At 32.5% G+C, this 15,159-nt stretch overlaps 2 protein-coding genes and 1 long non-coding RNA gene across 3 annotated transcripts; 1 reads left to right on the forward strand and 2 right to left on the reverse strand.

Moving 5' to 3' along the window:
• Nucleotides 1-212: 212 nt before the first annotated feature.
• On the reverse strand, nucleotides 213-7,835 carry LOC111715640 (uncharacterized). The gene is made up of 9 exons (XM_023490988.1): nucleotides 7,663-7,835; nucleotides 6,681-6,756; nucleotides 6,143-6,234; nucleotides 5,628-5,727; nucleotides 2,613-2,665; nucleotides 2,373-2,414; nucleotides 1,437-1,488; nucleotides 886-1,229; nucleotides 213-572 (listed from the first exon to the last, which is right to left on the reverse strand). The coding sequence occupies exons 1-9, from the start codon at nucleotides 7,833-7,835 to the stop codon at nucleotides 500-502; spliced, it is 1,005 nt and encodes a 334-aa protein (XP_023346756.1). The 3' UTR covers nucleotides 213-499.
• Nucleotides 7,836-8,234: 399 nt separating this feature from the next.
• Nucleotides 8,235-9,794, reverse strand: LOC111715641 (uncharacterized). The gene is made up of 3 exons (XR_002768278.1): nucleotides 9,717-9,794; nucleotides 8,967-9,027; nucleotides 8,235-8,316 (listed from the first exon to the last, which is right to left on the reverse strand). It is a non-coding gene; the product is annotated as an uncharacterized LOC111715641 (long non-coding RNA).
• Nucleotides 9,795-13,699: 3,905 nt separating this feature from the next.
• LOC111715636 (uncharacterized) lies at nucleotides 13,700-13,793 on the forward strand (the record flags this gene model as incomplete). The annotated part of the gene is given in 1 exon segment (XM_023490985.1): nucleotides 13,700-13,793. A coding segment is annotated over 1 exon segment (56 nt), but the record flags the coding sequence as incomplete, so codon positions are not given.
• Between the last annotated feature and the right edge of the window lie 1,366 nt (nucleotides 13,794-15,159).

The following is a 15,159-nucleotide window of genomic DNA, read 5'->3' on the forward strand; positions in this document are numbered from 1 at the left end:
TGCAAAATTTTAGTGAAAAAGTTGCGAAAATTCAGCAAAAAAAAACACCAAATTTTGAGAATACCAAACTCATTTTCAAAGAAGGATTTATCCGCGAGCCCAATTGATGGATTAACACAAAATATAAATATAGATATAAGAACGACTCTAGGAGACATCAGACATTTCGCGAAAATATTTTCGCATTTTCGCGAAGTTTCTGAGAAAAATAATTTGAAGTATAAAAGCATATATTTTCTAATTGCAATGCCCAGTGGGGGTAGGCATTGCAGTAATTAAACTTAACAATAAAACCCTTACAAACTACAACAGCACAGTACAATTATCTTACAAGCTAGTGTACAGCCTACAGGTTGTTACAGTAATATAAATTGTATGAACTTCAAATTTTATATATTTTTTGAAATTTGAGGACCGGAATGGAAGTTTTGACACACAAAAAAATTGTATTATTTTTAAATATGGAATTAGGGGAAAGTAAGCAATTATTCATTAATTGTTAAATCCCACGTGGTGGAAAGTAATGAGGGAAATAAGATCGATCTCTCAGCTCAATAATTCCATCATCTGATCTAAAAAAGAAAGATGTGAATGTTAATTTTGATTTTCGATTAAAAATGTACAGTTTAAAAATAAGGAAAATATATGTTATACTAGGCTTTCAGGGTGATTCGAAATTCCGATGCGCATAATTGTGAATTGGAATTGTGTGGAATTTTAAACGACAGCAAAACTAATTTCCCAGATTTAGCGATTTTTTCGCAAAGTTTTAAAAATCGATTTTTTTCAAGATTCCACAAAAAAATTTGGCCAGACAGTTCAGCCGTTTTGATGTTTATTGGGACAAACAAGCAAAGCGTATATATATAGATAAATAAATTTTACCTGGATACTGCTTTTGCACCAAATGAGTTGAAATCTGGATAAAAGGGATCGTACGCACTTCCCCTGGTCACAGTTTCCCGGACCCCGGAGCTTGAACTTGGTTGAACAGCATCTCCACCCAGGGAGGTAAAGGAGTTGGAGTAGCTCGGCCGTCCAGAGAATATTTGTGGAGAGTTGAAATAATTATTGGTTTGCTTTGCCGCGTTGTATTCTAGTCGGGATTGATCAGCTGTTGTACTGTCAGAATAGGTTTGGTAGGAGTCGTCTTTGTATCCTTGAAATCCGGGAGAATTATTGTAGGAGTCATAGCCATCCGAATAATAAGAGTACTGTTCCCTATCATCCTAGATATTAATGTATTAAACTTTCAATTAAACTTTTTATTATACTAAAAAGTGATTATTATAAAAAATTTAAAGATGTATTTCTTTTAGAAACCTTGTAACTTAATAACTGCGCTAAAATCTGAGTTTCCAGCTTCCTTTAAAAAAGGCGATTTTTTGCATTGTTTTTTTCAGACTCTTAAGACTTTATAAACTATATCCGTATACCTCTGGATTTGAAAATGTATCTTGATTCTTCATTATTTCCATCTCTTCATATCTAGGTTGGGAGGAGAAAATTAAAAGTTCAAGTTTTTTTTTTAAATCCTAAAATTAGTTTATTTTTGTATTCAACACAGTGGTAACCAGAAAACAATGAACTCTTTGTCGTCTGTAAAATTACTAAGGGTTTTGTATTATCACAAATATATTTATAAAGGAACCACGATTTTTTGCCACAAACTCCAATATTTTAATCCCTGTATCTTTGCAACCTGAATGTGTAATCCTTTGATATTTAAAACTTATAGATTATTCCATAGATTAATTTAACTAAAAAATTTAACACTAGATGTCGTCTTTTCAAGATTTATGTATGTTTCGTGCTCAATAACCCAGAGGCAGAAGCCCAAAGAAGTTACGCGTAGTCGGCATAGAAGACATAGAACGGACTCTCTCTCTGTCTTGTTATACGCCGACCAAGCGTAAATCCTTTGGGCTTCTGCCTCAGGATTATTGTGAACGAAACACACATAAATCTTGAAAAGACGACATCTAGTTTCCTATCTGTTATTCTAATTAATCTATGGATTGTTCAATCTAACAGAATTCATGGTTTGAAATATCTAAGGTCTACGACATTGGGTTGCAAAGATATGGGAATTAGAATATCTGAGTTAATGGCAAAAGCTCAATTCCTTTATCATGGATGGTTTGGAAATTGAAATAACATAATTTTCATATTTCGTTCTTTTGGCATAAAACCTTGATATTTAAATAATTTCTAGCTTAGATGGATTGCACGAACAACAAGAAGAAAATAGAGATTTAAAAAAACAAAAATGTCAAAATACTTGCAGCTGCTATTATCCAATTATTTTCAGAACATTGCTAAAGTAAAAAATTTTAAAAATCAATATGTTTTAAAACAGATAATTCCTTCACCTTTTTGTGGTAGAGTATTCGTCATCTCTATTCCCTTGATAGCTAAATATCATTTTGTTAGAAATATTTTTATCAAAATCAAGAAAATCTTAAAACATCTTTAAACTATTTTGAAAATAATTTATTAAAAAATAGGATTTAACACTTTTTAAAACCCAGAATAAAAACAATTACGTTCGGTCAGGGTTGATTCCAACTATCAAACAAAGTATTTTTTATTAATATTTTTTATATTCTTACTTGTCGTAGTTCTCATTATTCTTCGTTGGAGCAATGTAGATTGGAGAGTTCCCCTTAACAGACAAATATTAAATTAAAGTCTCTTGATTTATAGAGTGGTAAAGGAACTCTTTAAACCTTTCTCTAGTCAAGAATGATTAGTATAGCACTCCTGTAGAGTTCCCCTTAACAGACAAATATTAAAGGGACAATCCTGACTCTTGATTTATAGAGTGGTAAAGGAACTCTTTAAACCCTTCTCTGGTCAAGAATGATTAGTATAGCACTCCTGTAGAGTTCCCCTTAACAGACAAATATTAAAGGGACAATCCTGACTCATAATTTATAGAGTGGTAAAGGAACTCTTTAAACCCTTCTCTGGTCAAGAATGATAAGTATAGCACTCCTGTATGCCGAGTCCGTTAGCGCCTGATCCAATCAGGGTTTAGTCATGTGTTTGGTGTCTCTTCTGAACCAATAGAAATAGTATGGCGGTAAATCTATCTTTCTATCTACCTCATTATCCAATTAGAGTTATGAATCCTTCAATCGGCGCTATCAGTAAATATATAACAGTAACAGTAAATGGAAATATTTACTTCTACTGAAACTATGGTGATAGGTCATCTTCATCATCTTCTTTTTATGAATTGATTATATCCATTTTTGAATACATCAACAATTTATGACTGGGATAATAGAAAAAATAAAATTTGCAAAAAATCTAATTTTTAAAAATAAATCTAATTTAAGAATAGATCTATTTTTAGCCATACAACCCCGGGATACTCAAGGGTTTCCTGAAAAAAATTTAGCCAATTTGGTTCAGCCGTTTGGCCAGCTATAGCTATCATGTATATATCTATATAATAAAACTCTTTGCTCAGTCATGTATATTTGTATATATGTTAGCTTAAAACTAGCCAAACTGCTGGACTTTGGCTAACATTTTTTGAAGGAATCCATGGGCACCTTGAGGGTGACAAAGGCTAAAAAATTCAGAATTTTTTCAAAGATCTAAATTTGTTCGATTTTTTTTTTAATTTCGCTAAATTCCCAATTTTCCAGAATTAGTAGGATATCTAACTCAAAGATTCCCAGCTCTGATTTTCAAAGCTTAAACATACACTTTAAATTTCGAAATAAGCGACATATAATAACTTACATACAGTTAAACTCTAAATAAGTCATACATCGAAAGAACTAATAAAATGTCGTATTCTTCTATTTCTGATAATGGAATGTTGCAGATATTTAGTTTTTTAATTAAATGATTATTTGGAGCTCTTTAAAACTGTTCCTACATATTGATGGCTATTTATTTATTTTTGCAAATACTGAGATCTACGTTAAATAGTATAAAACCCAAGATGACATTTGACATTCTTCGTTTGCTCATTTAGGGTTTAACTGTATATTTAACAAAAAATCGCTTATTTTGGCAGCCATCCAACTTTTCTATTTTGTACTTTAGCGTGTATAACGAAAAAATATTTGGTTTGGAGATAACAAATTGGGAATTTTATGACAAAATTAAGACTTATCTCTCAAACATTCTCCTAAGGTTAACAATAATAAGAAGGTGCAAAGCTTCTTAGTCCAGTAAACTATAGTGTGTCCCAATAAACATGGGAATTCAGTGACGAATTTGATATCGTCTTTTCAAATAATTCTTTGATTTAGTATAGTGATACGGGTGTCCCACGAAACATGACAGTTGGTGTATAGTTTAAAATGACTTTTCCCATTATTTGTTCAGTTGTTTGATACCAAAGATCAATGAAAATATTATATGGGAGTCATGTTATATTAAAATTGATTTCAAAGTAAAATATAATTACTAATTAGGCAAAAGATTTGTTTAACTAAAAATAACTATTTATTAAATTTCATGTTTCGTGGGACACCCCGTACCTACTGAGCAAGCTGTAATCTGTAAGAGTTTCGTCTGCTATGTTCACATTTTGTTTGTTTATGTTTTGACTGCATATGGTTGTACTTAGTAAAACAAGAAAATTGCAGTATACAAACAGAGTGAACTTGTCCGTCTTCACTGTTCGTCTTAAGGAGACATTATAGAGGACAGTCTTTTACCGTTTTCATAATATAAACTCTAGCAGACATAATAATATTATGGCTTTTGAAATTAGGTATTACCATGCTAATTTTTAACAAAGACGATATCGAGTTCGTCACTGAATTCCCATGTTTATTGGGACACCCTGCACACTGTGCATTGATTTGATGAATAATTGCGCTAAGATGGAGGAGAGGTATGCAGGGTGCAGACGGTTCTGTGTTAAGGTCAGGGGTTATGAAGGAAGAGTAGTTTCAGAGAAGTGTTTATTTTGACTCAACCATCATTAATATATCATTTTAAACCAACTCTAAACTTTAGACTGTTTAATATATCAGTTTAAAACAACTCTAAACTTTAGACTGTTTAGTTTAACTCAACCATCATTAACATATCATTTTAAACCAACTCTAAACTTTAGACTGTTTAGTTTAACTCAACCATCCTTAATATATCATTTTAAGCCAAACTCTAAACTTTAGACTGTTTAGTTAAACTCAACCATCATTAATATATCATTTTAAACCAACTCTAAACTTTAGACTGTTTAGTTTAACTCAACTATCCTTAATATATCATTTTAAACCAACTCTAAACTTTAGACTGTTTAGTTTAACTCAACCATCCTTAATATATCAGTTTAAACCAACTCTAAACTTTAGACTGGAACAGTGTTTAGTTTCAGTTTTTTCTATTTAAATTCATAATTATTATCATGGTATCTTTGTCAAAACTCAAAAGTATTGTAAACGTAATGTTCGAGTGATTGATCCAATTCAAGCAATGTTGCAACAGTACCCGGCCTTAACAACTTTGTATGATCGAAAATGAATGAGTTATCCATATTTTTTCTTTAAAAATGTATTTATTAAAATTGTGGTGTGCTACATAATTAAACTTGAAATTACTTGAAATTCCATCGGCAGTCCCTTTGAGGAGGTTTAAAAAACTATAATTACCTCATGAGTTTTTGTATCATAAACCGTCCAGGTATCTTCAATCTGACCATCAGGGCTTAGGTCGACCGACAGCTGGTAGGATATCTTGCTGTTGTTCTGCCTGATCAATAGAGCCAAGGTGTCAAATAAATAATTAATAATCTTGCACATTTTAAAATGGAAGTTTCTCCGTCTTTTCTTTTGTAATTTATTAGCTTTTATAACAGCACTTGTCAGGAATTAAACAGTTAGGAAGTTTGGAACTGAGTTTTTGTCACAAAATCAATTTTCTAATCCGTATATCTTTAGATCTTTGATATTACAAACTTTTAATATTTTTTTTGAAATATCAAAGGTTTATCCCATCAGGTTTATCCCATCAGGTTTATCCCATCAGGTTTATGATGTCTGGATACGAAAATTTTAATTTGTGACAAAAACTTAGTTCCTTTTAAGATTCTTAGTATTAATTTGAATTAAAAGGAAAAAAGAAGAAAGTAAATTAGAATTCTATATTTTGAAAGATTTCAAATAACCTGAGCGGAAAATCTCTCTTAGGTCTTGGATCAATATTCATCACTTTTACAGAGGATTGAAGCCTCGTATCTTCTGGTATCTTCGTTCGAACCTTTAATCATTCATTTAATTATTTAATAATAAATTCATTCATTTAATATATATTATAAATTCTATCATTAATTCTATCATTAATTCTACATTATAAATTCTATCTTTATTTCTATCATTAGTTCTAACATTGATATCATATGAAAAAGTTTATCTTTAATTCTATTATTAATTCTATCATTAATTCTATCGTTAATTCTATCATTAATTCTATTATAAATTTTCTCATTAATTCTATCGTTAATTCTATCATTAATTCAGACATCAATGAAGTTCAAAACAAACAGCACATTATTATATAAAATTAGAAATAAATTAATTGTGTAATCAATAAATTAATAATCATTCAATAATGAACTTTAGAAAAAACAACTCATATCACTTTATTTCAAAGATCAATTATTAATCCATGAAAATTTAACTCTCTATTATGTTTATAAGTTTGACCTTGTATCCAAGTTTTCTATTTGTAGAGTCTCTATTTAGTCCCCGAACTGTTCTTCTGTATGTTACTGATCTAGGTCTAAATCATATTCAATTCTTCAATAAATAGATTAATATGATAAAAACTTCAAATTTAATAGTTTTTATTGTTGAGGATACAATGTTTACTTGATAATAAAATAAAATATAATAATAATGATGATGACTTCTGAAATAAAATGACCGTTTGGTTACAAAGATTTGTTGTTCACTGCAAATCGCGAATTTTTAAGCTTTTACTATTTTTGAAACGTGATCACTACACGAGAAGGTTGTTTATAATTTCAAATTTTGAATATTGAAAAAAAAAATCACAGTTTTCCTTAATCAATATGATAAAAATTTAAATTTAATGGTTTTAATTGATAAGAATATAATTAATGTTTACTAGATAATAAAATAAATATAATAATGATAATGATAAATAGTAAACAATAATGATAATGATAATAATAAGGAGAATAACTAGTTCTGAAGTGCCCGGCGTTGTCCATGGAATTTCAAATTTTGAATTTTGAAAAAAAATCGAGCTTTGAAAAATAAATTCCAAATATTTTAGCCTATGTTACCATCGGGGCACGCATGGGTTTCCTTAAAAAATGTCAACCCATTCGGTCCATGGCCAGCTATAGCTAACATACAAACAAATATAATAATAAACTGATAATTTCTCTATGTTTTCCTGCAGTAGAAATCCGTAAGTCAATTTTTTAGAGAAATTATTAACTTTGATATCTAATTCATACTTGATCAGACAAAGCTTTTAGTGGTAAAAAATTGTGCATCGGGAATTGTCATCTTTGCATGGAGGGTCACTAAAAATTACGCTTACAGTCCCTTAAAACAGTTAACACAAGTATTGAGGCTTCAGAAATGACAAATAATCCTTAATTTATTTATTTAATTATTTAATTTATGGATCTGGACCAGTTCCCTGGATCTGGACCCGTGCCCTGGATCTGGACCAGTTTCCTGGATCCTGACCAGTTCCCTAGATCCGGACCAGTTCCCTGGATCCGGACCAGTTCTCTGGATCCGGACCAATTCCCTGGATCTGAACCAGTTCCCTGGATCTTGCTGGATTTTACTTTTATCGTTGTTCAGTTGAGTTTTTATCATATCATATCGTGGTTTGGTTTGGTTTGGTTTTGTCCCATTTGGTTTGGTTTGCCAACATTTGATTTTATTTGGTCTAAACTGATTTGGCCTTGATTGATTTTTTTTGGATGCGTTTTATAGGATTTTTCTTTGGGGGGGGGGGGGGATTGGGTTGTTTTGCTATGTTTGGTTTGATTTAACTTGATTTCGTTTGGTTAAATTTGGTTTAGTGTAGTTTGGTTTGATTTGATTAAGTATGCCTTAGTTTGTATTAGTTTGTTCTGATTTGGTTCGGTTTGTTTGTTTTATTTTGTTTTGTTTTGTCTTGATTTGGTTTGATTTGTTTTGATTTGGTTTTGATTTGGTTTGATTTGGTTTGGTTTGGTTTGATTTGGTTTGGTTAGGTTTTGTTTGGTTTGACTACCTTGTATCAGGAGAGTATTGAGGCCACTCAACTACATCTTCAAGAGGAGAAGCAGACCCAGTCCGGTTATTTGGAGACCTAAGAGTTGTTAATGTGTTAAAGAACAATTGTATACTTTAGGTCAACAATTAACATAATAAAAAACAGATTTTGGACAAAAATTAATTTAGATATATAAAAATTAGAATGCTAAGGAAAAAATATATAAAAAGATATCTGATTATTTAAAAAAAAATTTTAATATATTATTTTAATATATTGTATGACAAAAGCTGATTTTATTAAAAAAAAATACAAATTTCAAAGAAAATAGTTCTTTTTTCTTAATTTGAATTTAATATTCATGGAATGGTTCAGATATCGACAATGAATTAGGATTCTAGGAGAAACTAGAAATAAACAGTTTCAAACTTTTAAAAAGGAAACAAATTTTTGATATTACAAATCTACAAACTAAGTTGTAATCTCTGTTTGTCTGTCTGTTTGTTTGCCGATGTCCTGCCATAACTCGGAACCCCTTGACTGATTTGTCTTAAATTTTAAATAGGGAAACTCGGTAGAACCACGGGAATGTTATTTGTGTAATTTGAAATTTCTAAATTAATTGGATTTTCTTTCCCAAGTATACAAAATATACTGATTAAATTCGATATCAGCCTATATGCTAGATACCCCCTTTCATATTTCGTGAACACTCCCTTTAAAGAGAAAAGGGAAATATTTTTTACCCCGTCCTGGCAAAGTTTGACCAGTATTCAATCATCCTTCTACTTAATCCTTCCTCAGCTTCTAAAATATCAATTATTCTAATATTACGAATGAACCCTTAATCTGAGCAATCATGAGGTATGTATTGTCATTAAAAGGTGTTGAATTCTGACAGTTTCCTTTATTCTTAGCAACCGTAAATCCACAAAAAAAAAACTTTAAACGAGAACTCACAATTAAAAATCATCCATTTTTTAGATAGAAAAAGAAAGACCTCGTAGCTCCTCAAGCCTTGATAAGTATGAAAAAATCCAATGTATTCGGTTATATATTAGAAATTCAAAACATTTTTATTTGTTAAGAGCTCTTCAATATGAGGAGCTAGGATTGAAAGCTTATAGGAGTTTAATCTTACGTGGAATTTACTTTAGTTTGACGTGACCAAGGTTATAATGCAAGGAAAGTTATTTCAGAGGTGTGCGCATCTTTTGTACTGCAGTGTACTGACTCTGGGCGGTAATGTAAACACAAGATGGATGTCACAGCCTGACATAAAAAATCAATGAAATATTCTGGTCATAGGAAACTTTTATGTGAATCATCAAAATTTTCACAATTCAATGCTTTTAACCTCCTCGGATACTAAACGAACACTGATGCATCTATTCTTTTTTACAAATTCCGCCCAGCGAGAACTGGTTTCAATATGTACGCAGAGTATACGCAACTGAAATTAACTTTCCTTACATTATAACCTCGGACATGATTACCTTCTACGTCAAAATGATCAATTTCTCCCGACCCAGCTTCTCTTCTCATCTTTCTTTTCTAAACAGATGCACAGTGAACATATAAAAATATAGCACAGGAAGAAGACTGTAAAGACTCAAGTTTTGATTTTAATCAAACACAGCAATTGTGCAGTGTATACAGACCAATTTCACTAAATTGTAGAAGTTTATGACCTGTTGTACAACATGATAACATATAATAAAGGATTACCCTCAAAGGATGATGTACAGAATTTATTCAGTGGTTCTTCTAAAATTAATGCTTCTCTTACAGCTCTTACAATTTTTTTCAAATCGTTATAATTACAACTTTGTCAGACTTTATTCAAGACAAAATGTCCAATTCGATCTTCAGATGGTCAGAATAAAGTATGTTTCTTATCCTCACGAATAAGACATTTTTATGCTTCCAATATGTTTTGATAACTCTAGAAAATTAATCTCTAAACTTGACGGTTGGTAAATAGTATAAAATGTCTTCTTCCATATTTTGTTAAGCTATTTGATACCAAAGAGAATAATAAAAATTCACATAGCAGTCATATTATAGAAAATTTATTTCAAAGTAAAATATATTTGAGTAAAAGATTTTTTTAGAGAATTAAACTGAGAAAAGTCTTTAATATCTAATACAGTATATGGAAGAAGACACTTAAAACTATTCACCAACTGTAATTTTTCGTGGGACACCCTGTATATTATGACTGTTGTATGAAAATTTTGTCTGGTTAATAATTGTCAACAGAATATTTTTTACGTATTCCTTATTTATGTTTGTTTACAAATATTAATTTTTGATGAATGGAAATGTAAACAAACACGCCAGTTGTGTTGTGAATCCGGAGCTTAGAGGTCGGTATAAACATGTTTACTTCTTTATTCTTGGCGTGAAAATGAGCCTTAAACTTTAATGAGCCAAAACTTTAATGTTTCACGTGAAAAGTCGTAAAATGTTATTATCTCTGATTAGAATCTTTATTTCTATCTTTGTGGATTGCCGGAGATAATTGAGATTTAAGATTTAAAAAGTTTTCTTAAATTCTTAATAGANGTTTACAGCCATTAAAGCGCCCGGTCCGTTTATTGCGTCGTGTTCTTAGTTATAACATTGATAAAGCAATTAGAGCCGCCGCTTCTGGCAATACACCATTTCCAACTAATACAGTTGAGTACGCCTGGGACCCTGTGGTACCTTTTGGCAACAGTACATTTGCTACTCCTTTTAGTACAATGTTTCAAGGAGGCAGTGAGGATCCTCCGGATCTTAATCAGTCTGTTTATTCTATGTCTAGTATCTTAACAACAATATCAGTTATTGAAGAGAAGATTAAAAACGATCCTGATGGATTTGTTTCCCAATGCCAGAGAGTTAGGAAAACCCTTATTAATTGTATTCCAACAGAAGATCAACTTGCTCAACTTAATGGAGAACACCTTCGGAAGATTGTAATGAAGATTGAACATGGACTTAACAAGTTAGATCAATATCAAAAAGTTATAGAAGATTATTTTGAGAATAATGATAACAATCTTTCTGATGCTCAGACACGTAGTTTGGATCTTTTGATGACTTCAATGCAATCCACTAGTTTGGAGATGATGGCTGTCCAGGGCAAAATCAAAAAGATTCAAGAATCTGTTGAACTGGATGAGAGGAAGTCAGCTAATCCAACTTTTTCATTTCCTTCTCTTTTATCTGGATCTGATGGAACTACAGTACTCCAGTCCCATCTGACTCCATCTCTTCCTAAGTCGTCTGTTCAGTTTTTACCATCGAGGCTTTTTGTATCTTCTAACAGTTCAACTGTTGTGTCTTCTCTTGCGTCCTCTCTTACGTCTTGTGTGCTGATAGCATCCACTTTTGTCGCTCCATCAAACATAGTGGGAAATGTTCAGTTTTCAACTGGATCTCCAATTACCCATCTTGTTAATTCTAATGTCATGAGCTCTAATATACCCAGTACTTGTTATCAAATACCTCATCAAGCTCTTGCACCCCCTTTGGATAGTTCGTCTGTTATATTGGAAGCTGAAAGTTGGAAATCCTTTCAATTCCAATCTCAAAATGTATTGGAAAGACTTGTATTGGATGATATGTATGCATTGGCAGAATTGCTTGAGCAAGAGTTAACAAGTAATCTTACTGATGGTGAGTTAAAGGGCATTGATTCAAGGAAAGCTAAGGACATTTCTAAGTTACAGAAGAGTCTGATAGAGAAGATTGTGAAGATCGAAGCAACTGCTGATTCACGAACAAAACCTTTGATTGAGAATTGTTTAGCTGCAAATGATGAAGCAAATAATTGGATTAGGTCTTTGAGCAAGATGATGGAATCAAGAGAAATGTGGTATGAGAGTTCAAAATCTCTAGGATGTCCTTTGAAGTTGGAACCTTTTGATGGTTATAATTCAAAAATGAATGTTTTTGAGTTTATCAAGGTTTTCAAGATTATAACTAGGAACATAAGTCCTAAAGATGCAGCTGATTACTTGTATCAGAATTATCTTAGTGCTGATTTACAAAGNCTTTGCATGTGAAGCAGGTTTCAAAATTGTAGATAGCACACCTAGGGTTATCTGTGTAGCTGGAGGCGGAGAAGTTTCAACTGGATATGGAATTTTTAGTTGTATTTTAGGCCCATCAGAGCAGGGACAGTATGTTCCAATAAGTCTTCTTGGCATGAGAAGAATCACTTCTGAAATACCGCAGTATAATCTTTCTGCAATGGAGAAGGAAGTGAAGATAGCTAGCCAAGGTTCTACTATTGCTAAAGAGCAATTTCCTAAGTATGTAGGAGGTGATGAGATCAAGATGATTATTGGTATCAAAGATAGTTATTTGATGCCAAAACTGCTGATGACTCTTCCATCTGGTCTTATGGTTTTCCGCAGTTCTATAAAAGATGTTTATGGGTCTAACCTGATGTTTGGTGGTCCACATCATTCAGTTACTCAACTACACAAATCCTTGGCCTCCGGGATTATCAATTTTAGAGTTATGTTTGCCAATGAGTACGAGTCCTATCGTAATGCTTTGGATCTTCCATGCTACTTTCTGCCAAAGTCCTGTGGAATAGATGCTGATAATTATGATTCAGTAGTTCCTTTCAGTTCTATTCATGCTACTGTGGAAGAGGATGAACCTGTACCAGTTAAAAATTGTGGTCTAGTAGGTGGTCCAGCCTGCAGTTGTAAAGAAGGTGAAATTCTAGATTTAAATTATGAATTTTGCAGATGTTGTTACTTTCCTGGGGATTCCAAGGTAATTGATCAACTTGATTCTGATCTTGTAAGTGATGATATTTGCATCCTTAATGCCAATCAGCTGAACTCTAGCGTTCTTGTAGATAAAGATATCGGCATCTTTAATGCTAATCTCAATAGTTTTAGTGAGGAAACTTGTGATAAATTGTCCTATAGCTTAGGTGTTACTAAACCACTTAAACCTAAAGCGTTAGAGAGAAGATTTGAAGAGGAAGAAGATATTGGTTCTAAAATCACATATCGCTGTGCTAGATGTGCTGGTTGTGAAGCTTGTAAAGCTGGGAATAAGACCAGAGAGGTTTCTATCCAAGAAATCATAGAAGAAGAAATAATTAATAAATCGATTGATATTGATTTAGAGAAGAAGACTACTTTTAGTAGATTTCCTTTTCGTTGTGATCCTATTCCCATCCTAAAGAAACTGTGGAATAGTAATTCTAATGAGAGAATGGCTCTCAAAGTGTTTGAACAACAGAGAAGAAAGGCTCCTGAAGTAAGGGCTGCTACAGTTAAGTTTCATCGTGAGGTTGCTGAGAAAGGTTTTGTGGTGCCTTTTAAGAGTCTTGATGCAGAGATTCAAGAAATGATCATGAGTGCTGAAATCAGACATTATTTCTTGTGGAGGTCTGTATTCAAAGCTTCTCTAAGTACTCCATGAAAAGTTTTAGTCGATCCCAGTCAGTCTGGACTCAATAGTGTTTTGTGCAAAGGAGTTAATTGTTTAAACTCTCTCTATATGATTGTGATAAATTGGAGATCATGGCTTGTTGGTTTTTGTGGAGATATTTCCAAGTTCACAGACTGGCAATGGAAGTTTAGAAGAAAGTTCAGTAGCCTAGCATACTTATTGCCAGGTGATACTCCATTTTTATTGGGAATAAATACTTCTTCCCAATTGCCGGCCGGGAAGGTGTGTTCCTCTCACAGTATGACTGTCTCTTGGCTTGGATATGCTTCCTGATAAACAATCTTCTTTTGTCAAACTAGAAGACCTCCGGATATCTTTTAGAGATCTCCAAGGCAAATTGTTTCAGTCTCAAAAAATAGTACTTGATTTTTGTACCCCTAATAACCATGCAGAACATGGACGGGTTGAAAGCAGAGTCAAAATAGTAAAGTCTATATTTGAGAAAGTTGCTGAGATTGGTAAGAAACATTCTTACATTGAGTGGGAGACAGTTGTACAGCGAACTGCTGCTTCCATGAATACCTGGAACAAATAAACAATATGGGTCCTGGAACAAATAAACAATATGGGTCCTGGAACAAATAAACAATATGGGTCCTGGAACAAATAAACAATGTAAGCCCTGGAACAAATAAACAATATAGGCCCTGGAACAAATAAACAATTTGGGTCCTGGAACCAATAAACAATATGGGCCCTGGAACAAATAAACAATATGGTCCCTGGAACGAATGAACAATTGTAGGTCCTAGAACAAACAAACAATATAGGCTCTGGAACAAATAAACAATATGGTCCCTGGAACAAATAAACAATATGGGTCCTGGAACAAATAAACAATATGGGCCCAAGAACAAATAAACAATATGGGCCCTGGAACAAATTAACAATATGGGTCCTGGAACAAATAAACAATATGGGTCCTGGAAAAAATAAACAATGTAAGCCCTGGAACAAATAAACAATATGGGCCCTGGAACAAATAAACAATATGGGTCCTGGAGCAAATAAACAGGATGAGCCCTGGAACAAATAAACAATATGGGCCCTAGAACAAATAACCAATATGAGCCCTGGAACAAATAAACAATATGGGCTCTGAAACAAATAAACAATATGAGCCCTGGAACAAATAAACAATATGGGCCCTGGAAAAAATAAACAATATGGGTTTTTGGAGCAAACATACTTTATATGGTTGCTGGATAATTAATACACAATATGAGCCCTTAATAAAATAAGCAAATAAATGTGTAAATAATAATAAATAAATAATAAACAATTTGGAGCCTGAAGGAAAATAAGGCCCCTGGAACGCGGACCAGGAAAAAGTCTAAATGAAGATAAAAATGTATCATGGTAATCAATCTAAAAGTACAATTTTATTGCTAAAAATATTTGGTAACTTTTTATATGCTAGAGCTCCGGATGATATTTTGTGCTGTATAACCGCACCCACCCCCCCCCCCC

This window comes from Eurytemora carolleeae, unplaced genomic scaffold (genome assembly GCF_000591075.1).
Source record: "Eurytemora carolleeae unplaced genomic scaffold, Eaff_2.0 scaffold1833, whole genome shotgun sequence".
Classification (NCBI taxonomy): domain Eukaryota; kingdom Metazoa; phylum Arthropoda; class Copepoda; order Calanoida; family Temoridae; genus Eurytemora; species Eurytemora carolleeae.